The sequence below is a fragment of the Thunnus maccoyii genome, chromosome 14, assembly GCF_910596095.1.
Source record: "Thunnus maccoyii chromosome 14, fThuMac1.1, whole genome shotgun sequence".
NCBI lineage: Eukaryota > Metazoa > Chordata > Actinopteri > Scombriformes > Scombridae > Thunnus > Thunnus maccoyii.
This window is the reverse complement of record NC_056546.1, coordinates 17,711,455-17,736,171: the sequence shown is the minus strand read 5'-3', so window position 1 is coordinate 17,736,171 and position 24,717 is coordinate 17,711,455. Positions and strand designations below refer to the sequence as shown.

At 37.8% G+C, this 24,717-nt stretch overlaps 2 protein-coding genes and 2 long non-coding RNA genes across 7 annotated transcripts; 3 read left to right on the top strand and 1 right to left on the bottom strand.

Moving 5' to 3' along the window:
- Positions 1 to 1,996: 1,996 nt before the first annotated feature.
- On the bottom strand, positions 1,997 to 24,599 carry rassf4a (Ras association domain family member 4a). 4 transcript variants are annotated; one of them, XM_042433691.1, is made up of 12 exons: positions 24,308 to 24,599; positions 20,518 to 20,639; positions 16,662 to 16,730; positions 16,438 to 16,513; positions 8,021 to 8,127; positions 6,964 to 7,043; positions 5,037 to 5,206; positions 4,529 to 4,630; positions 4,389 to 4,440; positions 4,169 to 4,290; positions 2,965 to 3,062; positions 1,998 to 2,512 (listed from the first exon to the last, which is right to left on the bottom strand). In XM_042433691.1, exons 2-12 carry the CDS (start codon positions 20,541 to 20,543, stop codon positions 2,443 to 2,445), a joined length of 972 nt encoding a protein of 323 aa, XP_042289625.1. In that variant the 5' UTR covers positions 20,544 to 20,639; positions 24,308 to 24,599; the 3' UTR covers positions 1,998 to 2,442. The 4 variants fall into 4 exon arrangements, with proteins under 4 accessions (XP_042289629.1, XP_042289625.1, XP_042289627.1 ...); XM_042433693.1 differs by lacking the exon at positions 20,518 to 20,639; XM_042433694.1 differs by lacking the exons at positions 20,518 to 20,639; positions 24,308 to 24,599 and adding an exon at positions 17,172 to 17,294.
- LOC121911829 lies at positions 8,143 to 11,494 on the top strand. The gene is made up of 2 exons (XR_006099958.1): positions 8,143 to 10,481; positions 10,782 to 11,494. It is a non-coding gene; the product is annotated as an uncharacterized LOC121911829 (long non-coding RNA).
- On the top strand, positions 17,447 to 19,190 carry LOC121911828 (C-X-C motif chemokine 10-like). The gene is made up of 4 exons (XM_042433697.1): positions 17,447 to 17,591; positions 17,777 to 17,906; positions 18,000 to 18,083; positions 18,618 to 19,190. Exons 1-4 carry the CDS (start codon positions 17,462 to 17,464, stop codon positions 18,742 to 18,744), a joined length of 471 nt encoding a protein of 156 aa, XP_042289631.1. The 5' UTR covers positions 17,447 to 17,461; the 3' UTR covers positions 18,745 to 19,190.
- LOC121911830 lies at positions 23,103 to 24,003 on the top strand. The gene is made up of 3 exons (XR_006099959.1): positions 23,103 to 23,212; positions 23,324 to 23,481; positions 23,805 to 24,003. It is a non-coding gene; the product is annotated as an uncharacterized LOC121911830 (long non-coding RNA).
- Positions 24,600 to 24,717: the final 118 nt, after the last annotated feature.

The window sequence follows — 24,717 nt, the reverse complement described above, 5'->3', positions numbered from 1 at the left end:
ACCTCCAAGTCCAAAGTCCAGAAAATTGTCATCAAAAGCCAAAAAATAAAAACGTTGTTTTAAATACACTTTGAACCGACCGCCCTTTGTGTTTTTCCTGTCTAACTGTTATTTTAATAAGCCCAGGTGCAGTGGTGGAAGAAGTACTCTACTTTACTTAAGTAAAAGTACCAGCACAGCAATGTGAAATACTCAATTACAAGTAAAAGTCCTGCATGAAAAATCCTACTGAAGTCAAAGTACATAAGTATTAGCAGCAAAATGTACTTAAAGTATTGCAGTAAAAGTAGTGGTTTGGTCCCTCTGACTGATATATTATTATATATGACATCATTAGACTATTAATACTGAAGCATCAGTGTGTAAGTAGCATGTTGCTGTTGTAGCTGCTGGAGGTGGAGCTAGTTTCAATATACACAGTATACAGTTAGTTAGTTTAGTCCACTGTTCCCAACCTAAGGGGATAAATCTGAGGGGTCGTGAGATGATTAATGGAAGAGGAAAGACGGAAAAACAAAGTTCTGATACGCAAACCTGTTTTCAATTTGTGGACATTTTCTCTAATCTTTGATTTTTGGTGAAATATTGGATCATCTGGACATTTATTGAAATGAAACCATGTGAGAAGTTTAGAGGGAATAATCACTATTTGATGTAGCTGTTAACAACTCATAGACATGTGAAATGTGACCCAGACTACACACTGCTTTTTGTAAGATGTCAAAAGCCCTTTAACAATGTGTTGTTTTTTAAAAGCTTGTTATATTATCCATTGTGTCAAATCTTCATCTGTAGTGGAGTATAAAATACAATATTTCCCTCTGAAATGTAGTGGAGTGGAAGTATAAAGAAGCATCAAATGGAAATACTCAAGTAAAGTACAAGTACCTCAAAGTTGTACTTAAATACTGTACTTGAATAAATGTACTTTCCACCACTGTCCCTAAACAATCCACATAACAGAAAATAATTTGTTATATTCTCCCTGCTTTAGGTTACAACTCTACCACTGCTATGTACAGATTTTTGTTTGATATTCTTCTGTTCTACAGTTAAGGTTTTTGGAAAACAAATATGCAGCCTATATAAAGTTAGCAGAAAAATAAAACAGAATTATAAAATGACAATAGAATGAAAGAAAACACACAGTGGTATATCAGTGCTAGAACAGCCTGACTGGATGTTATTATCAGTACATACATCAGTTTGCATTTTGAAACAGATCCTGTGATATGTGGATATGACTGCCTGGTTATGTAATTCTTAACTGTAAAAATGCCACATCTAATCAGTATTATACAGTTAATGCTGTGTAGCATTCTTCACCATACACTGTCAATGTGTCTGCCTTCTTTGCTTGCACAAAATAAAAATAAGATAAGTGAGGAAATATTCCCTTGCCTTACGACAAATGTTGCAAATACATTTGTTCCATTATTTTTTACACATGTCCCATTGCCACATTAAATACTTATGCACAGGTTGTGACTGATGCAGTAGTAGCACCAACTGCTTTAAATCATAACAAAGAAACCTACACTAGCAAGTTAAGCTGAATACTAATAAGAAGTAAGAGTTTGCAGCCTCTGATGCACCAGCAAGTCAGATAGCAACTGGACTTTTTGTTCCTTTTTTAAAAACTGTAATTAGATTAATCAAATCATAATAATAAGGGTCAGCTGACTGTTTAAGGTCAAGGTTGGCCCACCAAAATTACAACAATCTGGCTGTTTGTGAAACTGTGGGAAAAAGGCACAGCCCTCCTCTCTCAGGATAATCCCATTGTGTAATGTTGATGTGTTCTCTCTCTCACCGCACACACACACACACATACACACACACATAACGCTCATGGGAACTAGCTGGCAAAGCAGGTCACTCACAAGAACAATGCTAATATGTGCTCCAGTCTCTGTGGAGGTACAGGAAATAATAAAGATGGCTGTTTTCTTTGTGGGAAGTCCGAGCTAGGTATTATGTTTGGTGTCAGCAGAGATTCAACAACATTTATAAAGGCCACACTAAAACTGATTTATTATGTAAAAAGGTTCAGGTCAGAGAAAACTTTACAAAAAACAGCCGGTATAAATATCCGTAGTTGCAGTAAAAATGTTCATAGAAAATGCAAATATATTAATAGAAGAAATATCAAAGCAGTGATACACTTCATAGCAATAACATTAACAAAACAGGTCCTACAAACTGTTGAGATGTGTAATTCTAAAAGTAGAAGCACATCGGTGTTTGATATCGTTCTATTGCAGCCTTTGCTTTTACCCTTTTACCATCAGCCCTACATTCACTACTGAATTCCTGTACTTGGAAATGTTCCCATAGTAAATCAACAATCATCGGTGTTGCACCCGCCCCTTACCCTTTCACACACTCACACACGCAAACACACACACACAAAGGTTACATCAGTCATGTATACAGACACACTCATACTCTGTCGCTGGTGTTCCCTCTGCCTTCAAGCTGGTGTAGGATCATAGACTTTAGAGCGCTGTACCTGCAGAGGTGAGAAAACACACATGATTAGAGACTCTATCTCACACACACAGGCACTCAAACCCACAGTTCAATACATTCATGTAAAAAAAAACATAAACTGAGTGATAAAAGAACAACTAATACAATTTTCCCAAACACCTGTTGAATCTGTTACTTTAACACTGGCAATTACAGTGTAGTGTGGATGTAACATCATGACATCATGACAGACACACACCGTCAGGGTTACAGGGCTGCAATCTCAGTTATATGAGTGAAATGATTAACCAATCCTGTCAACAGTGAGTGATGAATATGTCACACAAACACCATCCTGACTGAAGGGTAGCCTTGTTTTGATTGTGTAATGCTGGCAGGAGACACAGATATTGGCCTCACATATGTAATAGACTTAATATGTAATAGAGCTAGTTTGAATCTGTTTGCTCATTAGAGAGACTCTTGACTTACTTTTTAGTCAGTTTGTTTATCTCACGTTCCTCCTCCTCTTTAAGTTTCACTACAAAGCTGTCTAAAACAGGGATCTCAAACTTTATGTACTGGGCAACCTGCGGAGAAAAAGATTCAAACATATCAGCATGTCCTCTACACATACTGTAGATACACAGGCATCCAGATCAACTTTCATACTCATTTTCTCTCCAGAATTGCAATTTAGGCATAAAATGCAGACGTCCAGGATATAAATTACTATGTGCAGTTTATTTACAAAAATATACTGTTGATATACATGTACAGTGATACAATGTGTTGTATTAAGTGACGTAGTGGTGAGTAAATAGTTCAGTTTGTGGATATGGACTATAGTGGACTCTACTCTCTGTCCAACACAAAATGATCCAATAGAAGGTCAAACACAATAGAATAGCTCTATTACTATCTTAAAGGGTCATGTCACACCAAAACAAACAAAAACTAAAACACATGTTTAGAAATTAAATTAAATTTAAGAGAACACAAACAATATTCAACAGGAACATCTGTTTCCAGACACAGTGTCCCTGTTAGCAGGGGCATCATGCAGTCAGTTTTTTTGAGGGTCCATAGAGTCACAATGCTTCATGTAAATGTTCCCACCAAACCAAGATGTTACTAGAAATTATCTACTTCTATGCTTATGATCAAACCAGCCCCCATCAGTATCTAAAACTATAACTGAATGACACGTTAATTAACACTAAATTGCATTTAATAGCAACATTGTTTAAAGGATGTTTGTGAATTTCTGGACAGAAACATTACTGTTGAATATTTCAAACATATTCTTTAAATGCTCTGAGAGATACAAACTAAATTTCTTTGACCTCTGTTGTGTTGAGGTGGAGGCAGAAATTTCAAATCCCGATTTTTTTTTGTTGTTATTTGAATGAACTTACCCTTTAACTTGTATTACTATGTGTGAGAGTGAATGCAACCATAAAAAATCTGCAAAATGTCTGCAGCAACAATGCTGTTTTATTTATATTACTCAGTGCAGTCACAACATACAGTTGGTCATTTCAGCCCATTGTTACATCAGTCCCAAAGGAGGATATCTGTCCTCAGCTTGCTAAATTTAACCCAACTGTCTATCTTTGGTCCATTGTATCCTTGTGTGTCTGTGTCACGTATCGTGGAAAGATGTGAAAACAGAGAGAGAGAGGCCCAGACTCACATCATGTGTGACTTCCTCTCCCAGGTCGGCCTCCATGATGAAGATCTTGGAAATTTTCTCACAGGGTCCGTAAAGCACACGAGTCACCAGCGGGTACTCACCGTCCCTCAGCTGGGCCCTCTCTACAAGGTCAAAGGTAACAGCTCACCACAAACACACACAAATAACACAAAAACACAACATTTCTAGTGACAAAAGCACAATGAAAGCTACGACTTACCACCAGACTCGTGCACCATATAAAGAACAAACTCCTCAGATTTATTCTCCACCTTAAAAGACACAAATAGTGATTACTTTCTTGGTTTTGAAATTTTACTTAAACCCCATTTGAGATGTCACCAGCGTCTTACTGCTTACCCTAAACTTGTGTAGCAGCAGGTTGAGGACTTGTATGGTCGTCATGGAGCTGTTTACTCTTACGTTAGTGACTGAACCATAGGCTGGAGTAAATACAGATGTCTGAGGGAAAGAGAAATGAAACATGCATCTATAACTGCAAATTTCTAAGGAAAGGACACAAAGTATTAGGAACTTTGCTTCATCAACACTTGGACAGCTTGAACATTTTGGACAGGAAATCTAAAACAGAGAGGAAATCCCTGAGTCTGCAGCTGGAACCTGTTCAATAACAACACACACACACACACACACACACACACACACACATACACATGATACAATCAGGAGAAACTGATGAAGGAACAAGTGCAGTCTTGTACTCTGTGGCACTCTAATGAATTCAGCACACAGCAGTATAAGTACAGGCACACCCGGACAGGAAACCACTAACCCTCTGCACCTGCACATGTGTCATCGACGGGATACATTAATGTGTGCACGTGTAAGCGTGTGCTGTTCATTGTACCTTGTGGTTGTAGAAGTGTCCGTTGATTGAGAACCTGTGTGTGCGCAAGCGCTGCAAGTCCCTGGGAGAGTGTGTCTTTGACCTCCTCTGAACTTGCATGAAGGAAGCGTCACTCCTGGTCCTCAGCAGCTGAGGAGACTCCTCTTCCTCTTGACCACCCATGTCACCACCTCAGGGATGCACATAAACAGACAACACATCAGAGGGCGTTTTTACTACACGTCAGCAATTGTGTGACTGAGAAAGTCTGCGTCACAAGACATCTGCAGATAGTTTTATGTTAAGATGGAACAACATGTGGTGTTCAACACGTGAGGTTTTCTTTGGCCTGAATTTGTGACCCATTATTTTTACAATCACCTACGTTTGGAGGAAAATGTGTTGAGTTTACAAAATGAACCTGAATCAATAATAGTTTGATTCAGTCCAAACTGAACAATGTAAATCAGTTAGTCCAAATTGGTTGATTTGAACATCATATAGCAACAGAAATAGGCTAACAATAGGCTCCATATAAATTAAATTAAATTAAATAAATAAGCAGCCTTGCATGGTATAACATTACATTTACATTAAAGCAGGGCCCAGTATTTCATTCATAAGATTAAACATCACCATATCTTAAATAATGGTTAAATGGTTTCCAGAATAAATAAAATCCAGATATAAACACTGTGGTTGCCTCACAAATAAAGTATATGTTATCTTTTCCCCCCCAATCCCATCCAATTCACCATATTTTTTAACTCAGACACTTAAAAGTTACGGAAGAGTTTTCCTTTTCACAAAGCTGCTAAGAGCAACTTTTGCTGGGGAACTGAGAGAACTCCTAAACTAAGAGAAGAGGCAGGGTTGACCTCATGGCTGTGGATGACATTGTTTTTTCTGAATGAATTACTTACTAATAATTAATTTACTCAATATGTCCACAGTGACTGGTTGACAGGTGATCGATCCATAAAAATTACAGACCGGTCAATATTCATCAATACACAGGAGTGTGAAAAGGAACGATTAGATTACATGAAATTTTAATTAAATTACATTAAATGTTATATTAAATTATGAATTAAACCAAATCAAATAAAAAGTAAAATCATTTAAATTTAAATCTATAAATTAATTTAAGCTTCTAAGTTAAATAAAAATACCTAACGATTTCAACCAATCACTGCTTTTCATTCCAATAATGAGTCCCAAACTGTTACATTATTAGATCTTCCTCCTCCGTTGAGATCTTTAAAACCTTCTTCAGACCATCTCTCTCATCATGAAGATATGACTGGTTAAACTTTATTTTTTTGTGATTTTATCTACATTTTATTTATTCAAATGTAGAATACTACACTTTATTCATTTTCTTTTGATTTTCATACTTATATCTGTGACTTTATTTGAGTGTAATTGTCATCTCTCTATGAAGCACTTTGGTCATGTTGTTCTTAAATGTGCTCTATAAATAAAGTGACTTGACTTAAAGTGACTAGTTGTGATGGTTCAGTGTTTCCATCTGAATTTTAAATCCTGAGAGGCAGCATTAAAATCACTACATCACAAAACTTTATAGTGAAACCAGTGATCTGCAGAGGGAGGAAATAAAATACAAATTCACTAAGTTGTTTATCTGTCAAGAAGGAGCCCTGTGACTTGTGAACAGTGGAAAAAGCTGCCAGATGAGGCCAATGTCACACCTGTAAGTAAGGAGTCCAAACCCTGTTTATTTATAGTGTTGGTGATCCGACCTGGATGCCATCTCATGATAAGCTATGAGCTTACACGTGAGCCAACCTTTCCGCTGGAAACGCTGAAGGGAGCATTTGTCAAGCTGCAAGTTGTCTGAGCATGTGTGTGTAATCTACATTAATCCATCAGGTGTGTGTCTGTGTGTGTGTGTGTGAGAGGATGACTGCACGTGTTTGTGACTCACTAGCAGTTCCGTTTGCTCTGTCCAGTGAATTATTGTTGGACTCTGCTGACAGCTGCTTTGCCACAGCAGATCTATCGTTTCTGTAGAAAGAAACAAAAAAAATGTGTTCCCTGTTTAACATTCCCAACACTCTTCACAGTACACACTATTTAAAATCTATGTCTTACATTCATATTCAGATATTAACTGAATTTCAACTTCATCTTGATGAAGACTGAGAGATACTGTTGAAAGCCTGGAAAAAAACAACTGCAGTAGGAGGACCTTGAGTTAAAAGGATAGTTAAACAATCACTTTGTTCACTTCCTTGCCGAGAATCAGTTGAAAAGATGTCCGTCTGTTAAATATGAAGCTACAACCAGGAGCGATTTAGCTTAGCTTGGCATAAAGACTGGAAGCAGGGGGAAACTGTTAGCTCACTATTAACACACTATATCTCGTTTGTTTGGTAAAGGCAGATATTGTAAATTTTGACATTTGTAGATTATTGCCAATTATTTTCATAATCAATTGATAATGTATGTTGGTCATAATATGTCTGAAAATATTGACAATGGCCTTGATAATATCGCAAATCCCAAAGTGATATATTCTTATTGCTTGTTTTGTTTTTTTTTTACCAACAATCCAAAACCCAAATATATTTGATTTACTATCATATATAACAAAGTAAAACATCAAATGTTCACATTTTAGAAGTTGGAACTAGCAAATATTTTAGACATTTAAAAAGTTTCATTGCCAATGTAAACAGAAAAAATATATATGTGAACATGTAAGTTTTGATATTTTCTCATCTTAATTCCAAAAATATTAGCAAAAAACAAAAGTTTGACCAAATCTTTATTACAGCCACATCTTGTATTACTAAGGTAAAAGGAGTTTCCCCAGTTTGCTCAGCAACATAATACAGGGTGGGGATACTGGTGCACAATGAGGTGAGGTTTTAGAGTTTCTGTGTTATTGTATGAGAGGTCAGTGTGTATTAAGAAGGCCCACATCTGTTTGTTCAGCACATGCAGGCATCTGTGTGTAAGTTCGGATCGGCATGTCATACCGGTTGAGACGGAATCTTTCGTTGTCGTCGTGCATTTGAAGTCTGATTGGTCGGCGCAGACCCCAGTAGATGTTCAGCAACCCCTCGAGAATGAGCTCTCCATCTTCCTACACACACACACACACACACACACACACACACACACACACACACACACAAAGTATAACAATAATTATCATTCCTCCTGCTCAGAGGGGATATCCTGCTGGCCCCCAGCCACAGCGGCTCAATATCAGGTGTACGTGCAAGAACAGTCGCTCGCAGCTCCAGGGTGAACCCTCTCATCTTGGAAGAAACCCCATCAGGTCTTACCCACCCTTTTTATACAGAGCAAGGGTGAAGTCACGTCTGAGAAGGCAGCAATAATGAGAACAGAGACATGGCTGCTTTGGGTCACGTACACGCTGGAGGAGGCATTTTGGTTCCTCAAAAGTGAAACTCTAAATTTAGAAGAAGAATGTTCTGTTTCGAATTTGCTGTACTGTAAAGGAAATAAAAACTGCCACTCTGCTTGAATACTAAGATTGTTACAGCTGAATTTTAAATGTAAGAACATAAAAAAACAAAGGCTTTAGCATGTCGTATTAAAGCTAGGAGAGCCAATCAAGTTTTTTGTATGTATTTTACAACCGAACCAGTAATAAATCACATATTACACCACATCTATGACTGTTAAAATCACAGACACTATCAGATACTCTTCTGTCGTAAATAGCTTGTTATATCATCACTATATCTAATTCGATACACCAGAGTACAGTGCGGATCTTTTAAGCCAGATCCCACAGATGGAAAAGTATATGAATCATTTTTTCACAGAGATTGAAAAGCCAAAGTGACGCAAACAAGGACTAAAAGAGCTAAATTTCAGTGTTCCAATTCTCTGAAGTCGGTCTAAGCAGCTGATACACTGACTTAAAGTTTGTGGTCACCCTGTAACGTTTTGGTTTGAATCCCAAGTAATGTAACAGTTTGATGTAAACATGAATTGTAAATACACAGAAATATACTGTAAGTTAGGGAAAAGTACTATTACTGTGTTGACTATTAACTTAAGGGGAATTATTTAGATTTCACAGGAAATTATCTACAGTCCAGGGCTACAGTATATCTCCTACACAGTTCTTTACATATGAATGTTAAACTACTCAAATTAAAGCTGAGACTTCGTATTTTAATGTAGTATCCTTTATTTTATTTGAAATTGAATGTGCTGAAGCACACAACCTGAAGAAGAAACAAAGTGTAACTGCCCAAATACTTAAACCAAATACTTAAATTTGACCCCTGTAGTAGAAAACATACTGTATTTAGGATATAATTGGTGTAAATGGTTGATCTTACACTTGCACCAGGCCTTCATTAAAACAGAAAGAGACCCATTAGTACATGAGACCTTACTGATTAGGAAGTCCTTAAATACAATTATTTTAGGAAACATTGTATCATAGAAGGCAAATGTCAGCTCATGGCAGATAAAAGGTAAATTATTAGTGAACAATTAGTTTGAAGGTAGAAGAACAAATCACTGCACTCCACTAAAGACAAAAAAAAGAGAGCTGAGGGTTCATGTCTCCACAATCAGATTCTAAAAAGTACAAAAATGTTACTTTTTGAACAATTTGTCTGACAGAGAAACTGCCAAACACATATTTGACATAAAAGATCAAAAGGGATTTGGTTGTTGGTTAAACTACAAAACACTGCAGTGAAAAGTATTGACATCATCAGGGAGCATGTGACCACTGACGCTCACAAACACTCCGGATGAAAACAGTTGAAATGAGCAACTCAGATCACACAAACACTCACATGATTGTTGGTATTTATGTATAAACAGCGAGTTTAACAAATTCCTCATGCTGTTTATGTATGTGCATATATTTTCAGACTTAATGGTTTAATTTATGTGGATAATTAGTGTCTGACATATTGTATTTCCTACTTTATACTGTTATTGGTTGTGTCAATGTTTCACAGTAATGGGATCAAAAGGAAACTTGTCAGTGAGAAATCTGTGTATTACTGAAAGAGTAATAATACATTTTGGTGCCACTATGACGCATTTATGATGGATAACAGTCATTTTAATTGTGAAAGGAAAGAGAAAGGAGAGAAGAGGCAGAAAGTGGGTATTTGGGGAGGAGAGGCTTCCAAGGGCTTCATTGTTTCAGGAATATAAACATTCAGAGCAGCTGCACCACTGGACCTCCCTAACCCGCCTCTCCTGAGTTTCCTGAACAGGCACGAACACACCCTCACACACACACACGCACACACACATTCACACACATGTGAGTAAGGTCAGCAGAGCTATATTTAGCAGTTAGCCGTTAATCGCTGTGCTGCAGTGCCTCTATAAAGCCTGGCTACACGCTCCAGTCCACTAATACTCAACTGAGCGGACTAGACATCACACTGTTACACTCTGCGTGTCAGACCTACAAATCGGCCATCAAAGGTAACAATGCTTTGTGTTATTTTTCTTCCTCATTATATTCTACACTTTATTATGGAAATCATTTCTACAATTTCACACAGATTTAAGAGGATAAAAATACAAATTTTGAACCAGAACTCAGTGTTTTGACAGACATTTCATCTTAAATGTTTAACATTGTTTCTTACTTGTAAGTCACACTATCAAATAAAGAAAAAAAAGGTACAATTATCAGTTTCAATAATCAGTAGTTTATTATGTGTAACTGAAGTATTTGGACAAATATTCACAATCTAACTTTTTTTTTTTCTCCCGGTGCAGGATGAAACGCAGGCAGTTGCTTCTCTCCCTGCCTCTCTTACCCACCATTACTGAGACGCTGGAGGACTCACCCGTCCATCTCTCACCCTGCCAGTCTACCCAGAGCTCCCAGTCTCTAGAGGACTACATGACCAGTATACAGGCTCTTGCCCGCCCCGTGGAACCCCCGAGCTGCGGCCCCGTCAGGCTCCAGAGGTCCCCCAGGCTACGGCAGTTCTCAAAGGCTCAGATGAAGCTCTCTGTGTCGGCCTCTCTTCCTCGCGGGTCTCCCCGCACTCTAAGGACTTCCAGAGCTTCCAGTCTGAGTCTGAACAGCACAGAGGATTTTTCTCTCAAAATGGGCAGAGAACGAGACTGCAGGGGCAAAGACCCCGTAGACTGGCTGTTTGGACAGATTCGGACTTAAAGAGATACAGACAGATACGGACTTGATGAGATATGTTGTTGAGAGGAGCCCTGCAGGCACTTTGGTGGAATGTCTCATAAACAAAAAAGGTCGGAAGAATCTGTTTATGAACGTTACAACAATGCGATGAATGATGGGACTAATTATGATGGATGAACAAAGAGAAAAACACCACATGGCTTTGAGGAAAGTGAAGATCTATTTATTTCTATGCACTGAGGACTCAAGTCTATGTTTACATTGTTTAATATTTTCTAAGAATGTATAGTTTATTGTTTCTAATAAAATACTAAAATAATCATGAAAATGTTTATTATTTGCTGTTTCTTATTCTACACATGAACTCATTGCATCTCAAATCCAGTTGAAATTAGATCTGAAATGATTTGTTGATTAATCAGTTAGTTGATCAAAAGAAAACTTTTGACAACAAATTAGTAGTAATAGTACTAGCACTAATAATAGTAATAGTAATTTATCAAGCAACAATTTCCTGGTTCCAGCTTCTCAAATGTGAGGATTAGCTGCATTTTTCAGCTCTATAAACCAAATTTCTTTGTCTTTAGACTGTTGGTCAGAAAAAACAAGACATCACCTTTAGCTCCGGGAGCTTGTGATAGACATTCTTAATACTTTCTGACATTTAATCAACTGAACGATAAATGAGGAAAAAGTGGATAATGGCTTAATTGTAATGCTACTGTCAGGGTGGCCTCCATGGATGTATTAGGAGACTGTGATAGGTTGTGTCTGCAGGCCAGTGGTGGAGTGCAACTGAGTGTGTACTACTATGCTTCAACTCCTCTACAGTTCAAAGAAAAATATTACTATTACTAATACTTTTTACTTCACTACATTCATTTGACTTTTTGAGTTACTTAATTTTCAGATCATATTTTACATACAAACCACAACATTAAAATGCTACTTACATATTAAAGCATCAGTAATAATAATCCAATAATATATTGTATAATAATACTGTATAACACACAGTGACTGGGGTGCTTTTATAGTGTAGTATTGCCATCACTACTAATGGGTCTGAATCAATGTGTCAATAAGCCTCTGAAAACATCCTACTGCCATCTAGTGGTTTGAAATGGTGCTACAGCTGATGGGTCTCTTACAATTTAAATTGAGCCACTAGAGGGAGCTGCATGCACAGATACTGATATTTGGGGTATTACAGCAGCAAATATACGTTTAGCCTCGTCTTAGCGAGGCGGTTGCTTTGCAGTCTGAGCAGTGAAAGGGGAAAATGCCTCCAACAATCAAAAACATTATTACAGCTAATACATTTCTACTGTCAGCCAGTAGGCATACAGGCTAGAGCTTGTTCTGTAATCAAAACTTCTTGTGCTGACATCAACTCCCACAACATGACTAACACACATCGCCTGACTGCACCTGTAGAGCATGATCATGATGTAATCTTAAAACAACATTTATACTACATACCCTCTACCACCTCACCTCCTCTCACCTTTATTTTCCCACACAAAACCTGTTTTGCATTTGTCTGGATAATCGTCTAGCAATAAAAACAAATACTCACATGTCAAATATATATCATCACAGTGAAGCTCAGTCTGGTGCAAGTCATCGTATTATCCAGAAATTCACATTAGGAGTTTCCACATTTTGGGTCTTTGACCAGCATCTAAACCAAATATGTCACTGCTGAGTAATACTTTGCCCACATGTCCACAAAATATCTGGTGAGTCAGATATTTTGTAAAATTTTTTGGTGTAATTTCTAACAATGTCACTATATCATTTCAAACATAAATTATTACAGCAGGAGAAAAGTGCTTTGTTCAGAAACACTTTCTTCACTTTCAACCTAATCATATATAATCATGTAATGGTGGAAGAAGTCACAAATCCACATTATAAAAATACTACATAACAAGTACTGTACTGTCATGTATTCATAATTTTACTTATGTAAGTACAAAAGTATTAGCAGAGAAATGTATCAATAGTAAAATGACTTATTAGGCAGCAGAATGCCACCTGTGAAAATGTTAAATTGTTAGATTATTATTAGTCATACAGCACAGTGTAGGCTGACCTGGTCTACTTTATACTGTTGAATTCAACACATCACATCTTACAGCCTCAGATGGCCACGTGTGTTGTATTTAAATGTAATCTTAATAGATGTAGTGGAGTTAAAAGTACATTTGTCACAAAATCTAGTGAAGTGTAAGTGTAAAATAGAATGAAATGGAAATACTAAAGTAAAGTACAAGTACCTCACATTTAAACTTGAGTAAATGTATTTAATTACTTTACAGCACACCTTTTAATTAGTCACTAATGGTTTTGTAGAAAAGCTCTTTTCACCACCTCAAATCCTATATAATAAAACATTATTTATATATAACAGTACAGTGACAGGAACATTCTGCTGCCTAATAAGTCATTTTACTATTGATACATTTCTCTGCTAATACTTTTGTACTTACTAGGGATGTGCCCGAATACAAATACGTTATTCGGCAAAGCACAAATAGTGGGGTTTTATGAATATTTGTTTCATACAAATACTTTTCAAAAATTTTTGTTTTCAGGAAGAAAAAAAAACTTGTCAAATACCAGAGCGCAGGTCGGTTACATCGTATCTCATATCTCAGTCTCTCTCTGTCTGTCAGTCTGTCACGTGGGGGCACATGCGAAGTGCTCCCAAGGGACTATCCATAACCTGTTGTTCCCCTTCTCCTTTCCACAAAGTTAGGTTGTAGTAGGCAAATAGGCAATAAATGAAAAGTGCAAAGCAAGAATCGCCTTTGCAGTTCTTCCCTACACGTTACACGGTGTGTTGTCTCTGTTATGGGTGTATAAATAGGTAGAGGTCTGTCTGCATTAAGGCGTTGAGTAAAGTTTTAGCTCAGTAGTTAGTTCAGTCGTCTATGATCTGGGAGACTCTAGTTCAAGACTTGGTGTGGGGACCTCCTTCGTAAGGTAGTTTTTTCACAAACACTAACACTTTAATTTTCTAAAATTAAAAGCGTAATAAAAACAAAACAGGATTTTTAAGCCTCTTTCCACTTTTATTTGAATGCAAATACAAATAATTTTGCTGCCTCAACAAAAAGAGATACAAATACAAATACTGGGCCAAAAGATTTTACAAAATATCTGACTCACCAGATATTTTGTGGAGATGTGTGCAAAGTATTACTCAGCAGTGACATATTTGGTTTAGATGCTGGTCCAGGACCAAAAATGTGTCAGACAAAATGTGATACATGTAGTCTAAGTACTACGACAGACAAATATAAGACTGATAAGTGGTTCATTAAAGCTTCTAACAGCAGTAATGCCTGTGAGAAGAACCTCTCATAGCAAGTTAAGTTGTTTCTGTATCGTTTTGATGCAGAACTTCCACAGTAAGAACTGAACAATGGAACAAGAAAAGACCTGCTCTTCTCCTCAGCAGTAGGTATACTCAACAAGAGTCATATCACTCAAATGATCTGATGGTGTTGGGTTCACAGGTGCAGTGAAAATAGATGTTTTCCCAACAAATGCAGCATTTCAGTTACACTAAATTGAGCTAGCAATGCTGTCTTTACACAGTTTTGTCTGTAATCACAGTGATTCATTTATGCTTGCAAATACCATGTTTTAGGTCAGGCACAGAACAAATAAAATGAAGGAAAGTGTGTGCACACTGGATTGTAGCTCCTTTTAATACTGACTGAAAAGGCAACATTTTGACCTCACTGGGTCTTCATCAGGCCGAATTTATGCTTCTTTATGCTTACCAGAACATTTTGATGAACAATGTTTGCTAGACATTAAATTAAGACAATTATTTAATCTTTATTTAATCAGGCAGTCTCATTGAGATTAAGGTGTATTTTCCAAGAGATATATGTGGAATTTGTTAAATTTTGGCAACACTATCAAAACAATCTGGCTAAAAGGCTGCCATGATGTTGGTATACAGCTCTCTTGGGAGTATATTGTTCTTGACAAAATACTGTAGATCAGATACTGTAATGAGTCATTGTCACTTCAAAGTGAGTCATTGTCCTATTCTGGGTGGGACCCTCAACTCCTTTTTTGTCAGTTTTCCACATTTCATACGAAACTGAAACTTTGGACCACTTGTCTCCTTTTACAGCTATGAGACTTGCGACGCATATTAAGTTACTAATTAAGTACACTAAGTCTGTTTAGTTATTAGTGAAGTAGGTTTTGGTTGAATAACATAAACTTGCCTACAGCTTCTGTTAAAAGTCCACATTAAAGAATTAGAGATGATTATCTACAAATTAGCAAAACAGCAGGAGATTGTTCAAGATGAAGTTTGGTCTTAAAGACCGACTTAGTGGTTAGGACCAGGCTTACTTAAGTCCAGTTTATGCTACCCATCCCAGATGACCTGTTACAAAGTTACAGTGTTTTTGCACCAAATTGCAAAGTGTTGAGTCACTCTTTGGTCTATAATGTGGGATTATAATGAGCAGATATCTTCAGTCTTCAGTTCCTCTGAAGAGTTTCAAGCTATTGTATCATTTTGATTGTTAATATTAGGTTAGTATTGTCAATATACTGTGTATATGTATATATATATATGTTACATGTTCTCTGCCATATTAGGTCTGTGACTATGGGGGATTTTCCCAGAATGAGACAATTTAGTGAGTCTGGCTGAAGGGGGACAAAACAGATGGACAAATCATGACCATCCTGCCCTGCCCACACACACACACACACACAAACACACACACACAGTCTCTCTCTCAGCAATCTACTGGTGACCACAAAGGGGAACTCCGGACCGTAAAAACCACAGAATAGTTATCAAACAAATAGCCACACTCTTGCAACAGCTTTACAGACCACCACAACAGCAATTCTGTGGAAATGCTTTGCTAAGCGGTTAGTGTATATGGCTGAAACATAATAGTTCATATGGAGGGAAAAGGGGATTTTTGAGGTTTTTCAGGCATTTGGCATGTTGGAAAAGAACCTGGAAGTCTTGTGCTCAGAACAAACACCGTATTTGACGCCTGTTTGAGTCCCAGGTTTTATGTCCTAATTATCTGCCTAATAATCAAAGTGCTGGTTAAACTGGTTCCAGTTTTGGTATGCACATGACCCATTTTACAATACTGTTTGTCCTGCAATCCGGCACACCCACATGCACCAACTGATAACAACCTTTACCTTTTTATTTTTGCCAGCACAGTCTGCTGCCAGGTGACATGACTGTGGCTGAGCTTCTCTTACCTCGCGAGTCCTCAACTGGAAGTTTTTCCCTTCGTGGTAACAATTGTAGGTCCTGAGCAGTGACAAGATATCAGACCTGAATATAAACACAAGACCACAAATGGGTAGATTAGCTCCTGTACATGCCATTCAGTGCAAGTGATGATGACATTTAACACATGTAATCACCACTGTGCTTTCACTGCATTGTAATTACTATGCAATGTGAACTTAAAAGGACTCACTTTGGTATGAGTTTCTCTTCACTGAGCTTCACGTAGGTCTGACACTCACCCATTCTGACTAGAGCCCAGCTGTGGCAGAAAAACATGAAAGAGAAACATTAACAATAACATACAGGTAAACTTTATCATTCCAAGAGGGAAAATTCCTTTGACCTTATGCTTTCAAACACATAAAAATATATACTGTATCATTAAAAAAAACTATGAATAAATATAAACTATGCACATTAGTTTAATATGTCATGTTTTGTTTTCGATTCAATTTGAGAGGACTAAAGAAGTTTTTAATGACACATTGTTTAACTAAGGGTTTCTGTGCTGAAACCAAGACGTGGGAAATTAGGAGAAATCACATGGTATTATTGACACACAGCCAGGACTAAAACATGCCTTGACAGTGTCGAACAAAGGCCGGAAAACGGCATATCTCATTCAAGGATGAATCCTGATATGTGACCAGTTTGTACTCTTTAATCATAAAAACTACTCATCAATAGACACACAACTCACAAGTCATCTCTGTGGTGTAGTTTCTGAAGAATAAACAGTTCTGCAGAGTTTACATCTGCAACATCAGGTTCTCTGAAAATCAGTGCGTAGTTAAAATAAAGAGAAAAGGGTCAAAGCTATTTGTCACTGTTTCCCTCAGGGTGTTGAGTCATTCCTGACAAGCCCAGAGGACTACTGTCCTTGATCCCAGCATCCTGATTCCTGTGCCCTGAGACTTAAGAAGGAAAGTGCCGTGGGGAATTTCCTGGATTGGAAAGCCCAGCTCGAAGTGCGGGTGAGGGGGGAGGAGCATGAGTATAAAACAGCAACATGTGGTTCAGAGGCTCAGTGTCAATGCTCAGCTTGTCTCCAGTATGAAGCTTTATTTTCAGTCAGTCTGTCAGATCGCCCTCCTGGTGCTCTGCTGTGTAATGATCACAGGTAAGAATCTACGGATTGATCTGATATACTACATCTGTCTATTTTAATTTAGTAACATCTGGATAAAAGTGTGTGTTGTTGTTTTATTTAGGCAAAACTGTCCGTGCACGTGATCTTGCAGTGTAACTTAATCTCTGTTGCGCTGTATTGAATTAACCTGTAATCCTTTTACTGTGTCTGTGCAGTGAGAGAGTCAGACAGCGCGTTTGTCCCGGGAAGATGTTTGTGTCCACAGACGCAGCCGGGTGTCAGAGGGCAACTTGTGGAGCTCGCGGTCTACCCCAAAAGCCCCAGCTGTAACAAATTCACAGTCATGTGAGTACCAAAACCTGCAGATACACACACATTCACCCACATTCGTGTCCGCAGGAGGGTGACTAAATGTGTGGGTTTGCATGTGTTTTTCAGAGTGACGCTGAAGAGCAACAATGAGCCAGTGTGTCTGAATCCAGACCAACGGATGGGCAAACAGCTGATTCGCTGCTGGAATAGGTGAGATATTTGATCCTTCAGCAAACACTCACACACACTCATACGTGCATGCACAGTTACCGTTACCTGAAAATTTTGCATCTGTAAGCCTTTGTAAACCACCAGGGGATCATCTTTCAATTTACGTTAAAAGTGAAAATTGGCAATGACCGCTGCACACAACAACAGCGATATACAATGTTCTTATTACAGGATTGGCTTTTTCAGCCCAGCACCTTAATTGGTTACAGACATTTTCCCAACCGTCTTCATATTTCCTGTAAATCACGGCCAAAAGTATTTGTCGCTAAGCCAGTTCTTCTTCCTACCCACATTTTGCCACTTGCGAAACAGTAAAGAGTGTCAGTTAGAGTCGCCAACATAAATCAGCACATTTTTCTCATGCTTTCCTTTCATTTCAATGTAAACTCTTCATGCTACCTCACAGGCAGTGTATCCAAATATTTTGACAAGAAAAAACATGGTCACTCACTGCAGTAACATCCTTCCACATCTCTAGGCTAAATTTTTTTTACTTCTGATTGTGTTTTCTAGGGCTCATAAACTGGGTCGTGATGTGAAGCTGTGCCTGAAGAGGAGAAGGAGGAGAGGCAGAGGCCAGCGCCCTCAGCAGAGGAGCCAAGGTCACAGCAGGAGGGCCTCCTCCTCTAACTCCCAATAGTCAAGCTGCCTGACAAATGATAGAGACCTACTGTGTGAAGGAAAGTGTGTTCATGGTAATTCTTGCCCCATTGCAGTCTTTAACTGCAGACCCAGGTCATCAGTGACTGTTAAAAAGAACAGCATGCCTCTAAGTTTTTTACTCTCTCTATAAATGTCAGGCAGCTCAGACGTTGTCTGGCCTGAATATCAAACTCCTTCTAGGCCAGCAGTGGAGGACTTTATTTTTTTGTGTGCAAATGACTGATGTGATGTTGAAAACTAAGCCCTGGAGGCTTGTCATAAATGTTAACATAAACAGTTAGAGCTTTAAAACACTGTTAAACGGTCAATGTATTGTTTATATGTAATTATGTGTATGCAGCTGGAAAAGCTTTGTTAGTTATTTATTTTCATATGGGCATTTATAGACACTGTTTTTTTTAAATAAATATATCAGAACAATAATGTCACTGTGTGTGTTATTTAATGTTTAAGCTCCTGATTTTCTTGAAAACTGAAGGATGTGATAGATGATTACTTCCTTGACAGGATATGAGGGGTCACCTCACCAACAACCTTTAGTTAATAAACTACAGGATGTGAGTCAGTGGAAGGCACAAAGCAAACATGTCTCAGTCAAAACATCTGCATAAATATCTCTAAGCTATAACAGGAGATATCTTTGTTTAGTATTCTAAAGTGAATTTACAAATATCCTTAAGTAGAAAAGCACCCACCATGACATTCCACTGTAAAAAATTACAAGTATATTATAACTTGATGTAAGAGCATTTCTAGCATATCACAGGTCTTAATGTTTTACACTTTTTTAGAATATCGTTGTGTTGCACGATTGACACTGGCACATCCAGGTGATCAGGGCGGTAAAGTGACTGTTATATAATGGGTTGTAAACTTGCTTCACATCACCCCTGAGATTTCTTGTAAGTCATGTGACAGGATTTAGTCACACACACACACACTGAACACTTGTGCTTACTTTTGCCCTGCACCAACATCAATCTGAATAATGGAAAGTGAAGAACCAAGGCATGTGTTAACTTGTCTTATGTGCTACCAAAAAGCCTGTTGGTATTTGATATGGGTTGTTGCAGAACTGCAACATGATCCCATTTTTGCTCAGTGACTGAAACAACATGGTGGTAAAATGGAAAGTGAAAGTGACTTGTTAAACAAAGTCCCCTTTCTCTGAGTCATTTCACGGACTTTTCATATATTTCATATCTATGTTTTTCATATCTAGTGTGTTTTTGATGTCAATGAAAGCAGTTTGGTACTTTGAGGTAAAATATTGTTTTTGCAGTGACAAAGTTAAACGATACATATCTACAGCTCAAGATAACTGCCTTGTTACTGCATGCCTTTAAACAAACAGGATCCACTTAAAATCAAATGCAGAAATGTACCTAAGTCCATTTACTCAAGTACTTAAAAATTCATAAAGAATGTGTACTTTTTACACCACTACATTTATTAGTTACTTTGCAGACAGAGATGTTAATAATAAATCAAGGCAAATGATCAACTTATTAAATTTACTGCATTGTTCTATAATAATTTACCTAACAGCTGATAAGCAATTAAAAATGTGCTTCATCTCGACCAAATACAACATTAAAATGCTGCTTAATGCATTAGTAATAATAATACAATAACCATTATACTAAAATACACTAAACACTGACAGGAGCTGCTGCCAAATGAATATTGAGTGTATTCTCCTAACATCTCTACTTTTACTTAAGTCAAAATTTGCATGGAAGACTTTTACCTGTACTGGAGTTTTGTTAATGTCATGGTTCTTTCCTAGTCTGGCTCTATGTCCCTGCGTCAATCCACCAGATGCCCTTGGACTTTCTCCGTTTGTTGAACTGGACTGAGTGGTGGTAGGCCCTTGACGGAGGAGTTTGACACACCTAGTCAAGGATGCAGCCATTCATGCACCAGGCAGTTCATTCCACATGTCTTCTGCATTCACATTTAGGCCATTTATCAGACGTTCTTATCCAGAGACTGACAGGTGTTTTGTTCAATGGCTGGACTCTTTTACTAAACACTCAACATATTAATAAAAAGGAGTTTGTTTGGCATCTGTAGCTTTGAGTAATTTTTGTTTGCAGCCTCTATGCATCGTATTTGAGTAGCTGCATCATCATGAGATTGTAGATAAGAGTTTGCAGGTTGTGGTGTTTGTGTGCATGTGTTTAAGTTGTATTCACGTGTGTTCTTGGACTGGTTTATGTACGTTGGTTGAGGATTGTGTTTTCTTCTTGGTTTTCTGCTGCTCTGGGTTTTCCTCCTGTGTCTCTGTCCTGCTTTTCCCTCCACACCTGCCTGCATTATCCTCGTTAGCCCTGTCCTGCTCCCTGTATCTCCCCCAGACAATCAGCTCCCAGCCTGCCCTTGTGTCTTGCCACCCGTTCCTTGTTGTTTCATTAGTTCAGTTTGTATTTAAGTCCTGGTCTTTCTGTTTGGCTCAGTTTTGCCTTGCTTACACTCTGGAGTTCCTGTTCCTGAGTTGAGGAAATAAATATTGATTGATTCAGTTCCAACTGCCTGCTGTCTCCTGCTTTTGGGTCAACGTGCCCCGCTACTCATGACAGTTAAATTGTGGTATTGCTACTTTTACTTATTGTAAGTAAAGGATCTGAATACTTCTGCTGCTGTTGTTAAAATCACATTTTAAGATTTATATTAGTTTTTTTCATCATTACAAACTAATACTTGTACACAACATATTCCAAACCATCGTTTTAGATCCCAGCTAAGAAAGACTTTTTACCAAATGTGTTTCCTTTTCAATATGTAAGGGCTTCTGATTCATTATCAACTTTTACAGCAGTGTACTGTTTTTTATTCTATTTTTTTACAGTATAAATCTGAGCTATTGGTGAGACCAGTGTGACAGATTTATAAAAACAAAAACATTAATAACTGATGGAAAAAACCTGCAGAGTACAAGAATATAAAGGAAAGAGAAATGTCTCATTAAAATGCAAGAACATCTTATCTTCTATTTTAACTATTTCTTCTTCTATCTCCTCTTTGTGAACTGAAATCATCCTCTCAACTGGCTGATGATGTTTTTAGGGGTATTTTAGAAGCTCGTGTGTTTCATTGTCTTCCAGTGTTTCGTTGAGTCACTGATTTAGATGATCTTTGTCGTTTTAATTAATTTATTGTATCCAGATAGTCATTGGGTTGTTTTAAGGAATCTCACATTGTCTTCAGGATGCAATATTTTGTACGACTGTATGAAAATTCCATTCATGATTTACGCAGCAATGTTTTTTCTCTTTGATATGTATTCTTGAAACATAATGTATTATGTTATGTTTTCTGTACTCATCCTTGCTGCTGTTTACCTTGGCCAGGACACTCTTGAAAAAACGAAAAAACGAAAAAAAAACAAAAAAAACTGATAGTGTAAAATTTTAACTGACATTGGCACTTCGACACTTGTTTGTTATATGCCTGAAATGCACTTTGGACATAGCCATGATGTTGATGCTACAATGCTGCCACCTAGTGGCAAAAGTATGAAGTGCATCAAAACTTCTCCAGATTTGCAAAGTGGAGTAGCATTGCTTGAATGATTCATTAAGTTAAGTGGAAGAGACTAGAAGAGAGGAGACTAACAATTATAATCAGCTAAGTATTTGCTTGGTTAATAGTTTTGTCTATAAAGTGTCAAAAAATAAAGTGAAAAATGCCAAATAGTCAAAGTTGACATCTTCATATGTCTTGATTTGTCCAGCCAAAAGTCTAGAACCCAAAGATACCCAGTCGTATGAAAAACAAAATCATTAAATTATCACATTTGAGAAGACTAATGACTAAGAAATGACTAAAACAATTATTTAATTATCAAAATAGTTGCAGATTGAATTTCTGTTGATTGACTGATTAATTGTTGCAGCTCTTGAGACACAGTTTCACTTTCATTTCACTTTGATTGTGATCTCTCCTGACTCTGACTCCACCTGCAGGGACAGAACCAAGACACTACTAACAACATACTAGATAGTTGTGTTTTGAAGCTTTCATATAAACTTTACTGGTTGGAAGTCTCACTCCCTTTTCAGATGACCCACTTAGTTTCCACATCACAGCACATTCAGCCACATGTTAAAAAGGGATGTTTAATTGGTTAAAGTTATGGTTTGTGACATTTTCATATATTTTCATTTCATTAGCATTTTGATCTATCACAACAGTTGCATGGAACTTATAGTTGTTCTTCTTAAAACCAAATGAAGTAGCACTTCCCCAAGAAAATACTGGTACACAGGAAGTGATGCCTTTGCATTTCCTGCAGCTGTTACAGACGTTTCTAAGGAGAAGAAAAAAATAGAAGAAAAAAAATGCTTGCATGAGCAGTGACAGCCACCACAAATACCAGGAAGCAGACTGCCCAGTACTGACCACACCACTGTCTGACTGGGAAGTGATCTCTGGGAAATGAGGTGAAACTTCAGCTAAACAATGAATGCCAAGCACAAAGTGTGGAGACACAATGATATGAGAATCTGATTTAACTGTGTTTTACTGCAGTTCCTCTTCTTCTCCTCATACAGCTAAAGGACAAAAACACAGATCCAAACTCTTCTTTCATGAGTGAGACTAAAAAGACATCATGGATTCAGTGTTTATGTTAATTACTGAGATAAAAGCAATGTCCATCAGTCCACCTTCCTACTGACCTCCACTTACATCCAAGGAAACTGCTGACAAAGTACGTATATAATGGGATGGTCAGTCTATCTCTCATACATATTTATACATAATAATGGGAGTATAAATATTCCATAACTTAAAGGATTCCAGTCTGTCCCTATTATGAATAATTCAACCACCACACATGGCTGCACAGGAGACCAAAGGGCTAAGAGCAGTGCAAAGAAAGTAGGGGTCACTCTTTTTGCTTGATGCTCAGATTTAGCTGAATTTACATTTGAATGTGTGTCTCTTCTCTTCTCTCCTCTCCTCTCCTCTCCTCTCCTCTCCTCTCCTCTCCTCTCGTCTTGTGACTGGATCACGCACTATCTCTGTGTTCAGGCTCCCTCGGTGGACAAAGAACCTTCATTGCAAGTTAATTGATTTCATCATCGCGAGATTCATATCCAATTATCACACCTACACTGGCAGCTGCGCCCGAAGACAATCTATTCCCATGCGTAAAAATGTCCAGGAGAGCTCCAAATAACGCAAGAAACCTTTACAGTATGAATTCCGAGACTTATACTGACTGCAGAGAGAGGTAATCATCATTTAACATATATTACTATATTACTGTAGTGAACGCATAAAGGAGCACAACAGATGAGAGCGCACAAAGAGGAAGTTTTTCATAGCAGCCACCATTAAATTAATGTTCCTAAATGCACAAAACTGAATTTACACTGTAAATATCCTGCATCCAACTTCACAACATCTTATCATGAAGACACTATGACGTTTTCAGGGTTTAAACACAGCATCATCTGTATTAGAAAAGAAACTACAGCCTCTGTCGGTGTTTCCGTATAAAACAATCAAATCTGGATCAGTGCGGGTCTTACCATAGCAGATCACGTCCCCCGTTTTCTTCCGTATATCCACCGGCGATGTATCCCGCTTTCCGTTATCAGTCTTCATGCCTCCCTGGCCGTGCGGTATTCAGAGCTGTGAGATAAAACTGACAGCGGAGTGATCCAACAGAAGGCCGCGCTGATAAGCGTTAGCCAATCAGCGTTGAGCGTGGGCGGGGCGAACAGTCAGGGTGGTAATTCTTGATCAAGGTGCCTCTGGGTGTTTTGCCTCTCATCAGTCATAACAGAGGCTTCAATTCTGGTTTTTATCGCGCAAAAATCAGTCAGAAGACCAATTAGATCAATTTATTTGGAAGATGTTCATTGATCATTTTTATGCTAAAATATATTATAGATATAATGTAGAATTTGGGCTAATTTTGTGTTTTGAAACATTTCTA

Coding starts and splice junctions, on each gene's coding strand:
- LOC121911828 (XM_042433697.1), top strand. CDS start 17,462: ATGAGTATAAAACAGCAACATGTGGTTCAGAGGCTCAGTGTCAATGCT. Junction 17,592..17,776: donor CTGCTGTGTAATGATCACAG/GTAAGAATCTAC, acceptor GTGTCTGTGCAG/TGAGAGAGTCAGACAGCGCG. Junction 17,907..17,999: donor TGTAACAAATTCACAGTCAT/GTGAGTACCAAA, acceptor TGTGTTTTTCAG/AGTGACGCTGAAGAGCAACA.
- rassf4a (XM_042433691.1), bottom strand. CDS start 20,543: ATGACATTAACAAAACTCCAGTACAG. Junction 16,731..20,517: donor TTAACAAAACTCCAGTACAG/GTAAAAGTCTTC, acceptor TTTCTGCCACAG/CTGGGCTCTAGTCAGAATGG. Junction 8,128..16,437: donor TCCAGTTGAGGACTCGCGAG/GTAAGAGAAGCT, acceptor GTGTGTGTGTAG/GAAGATGGAGAGCTCATTCT.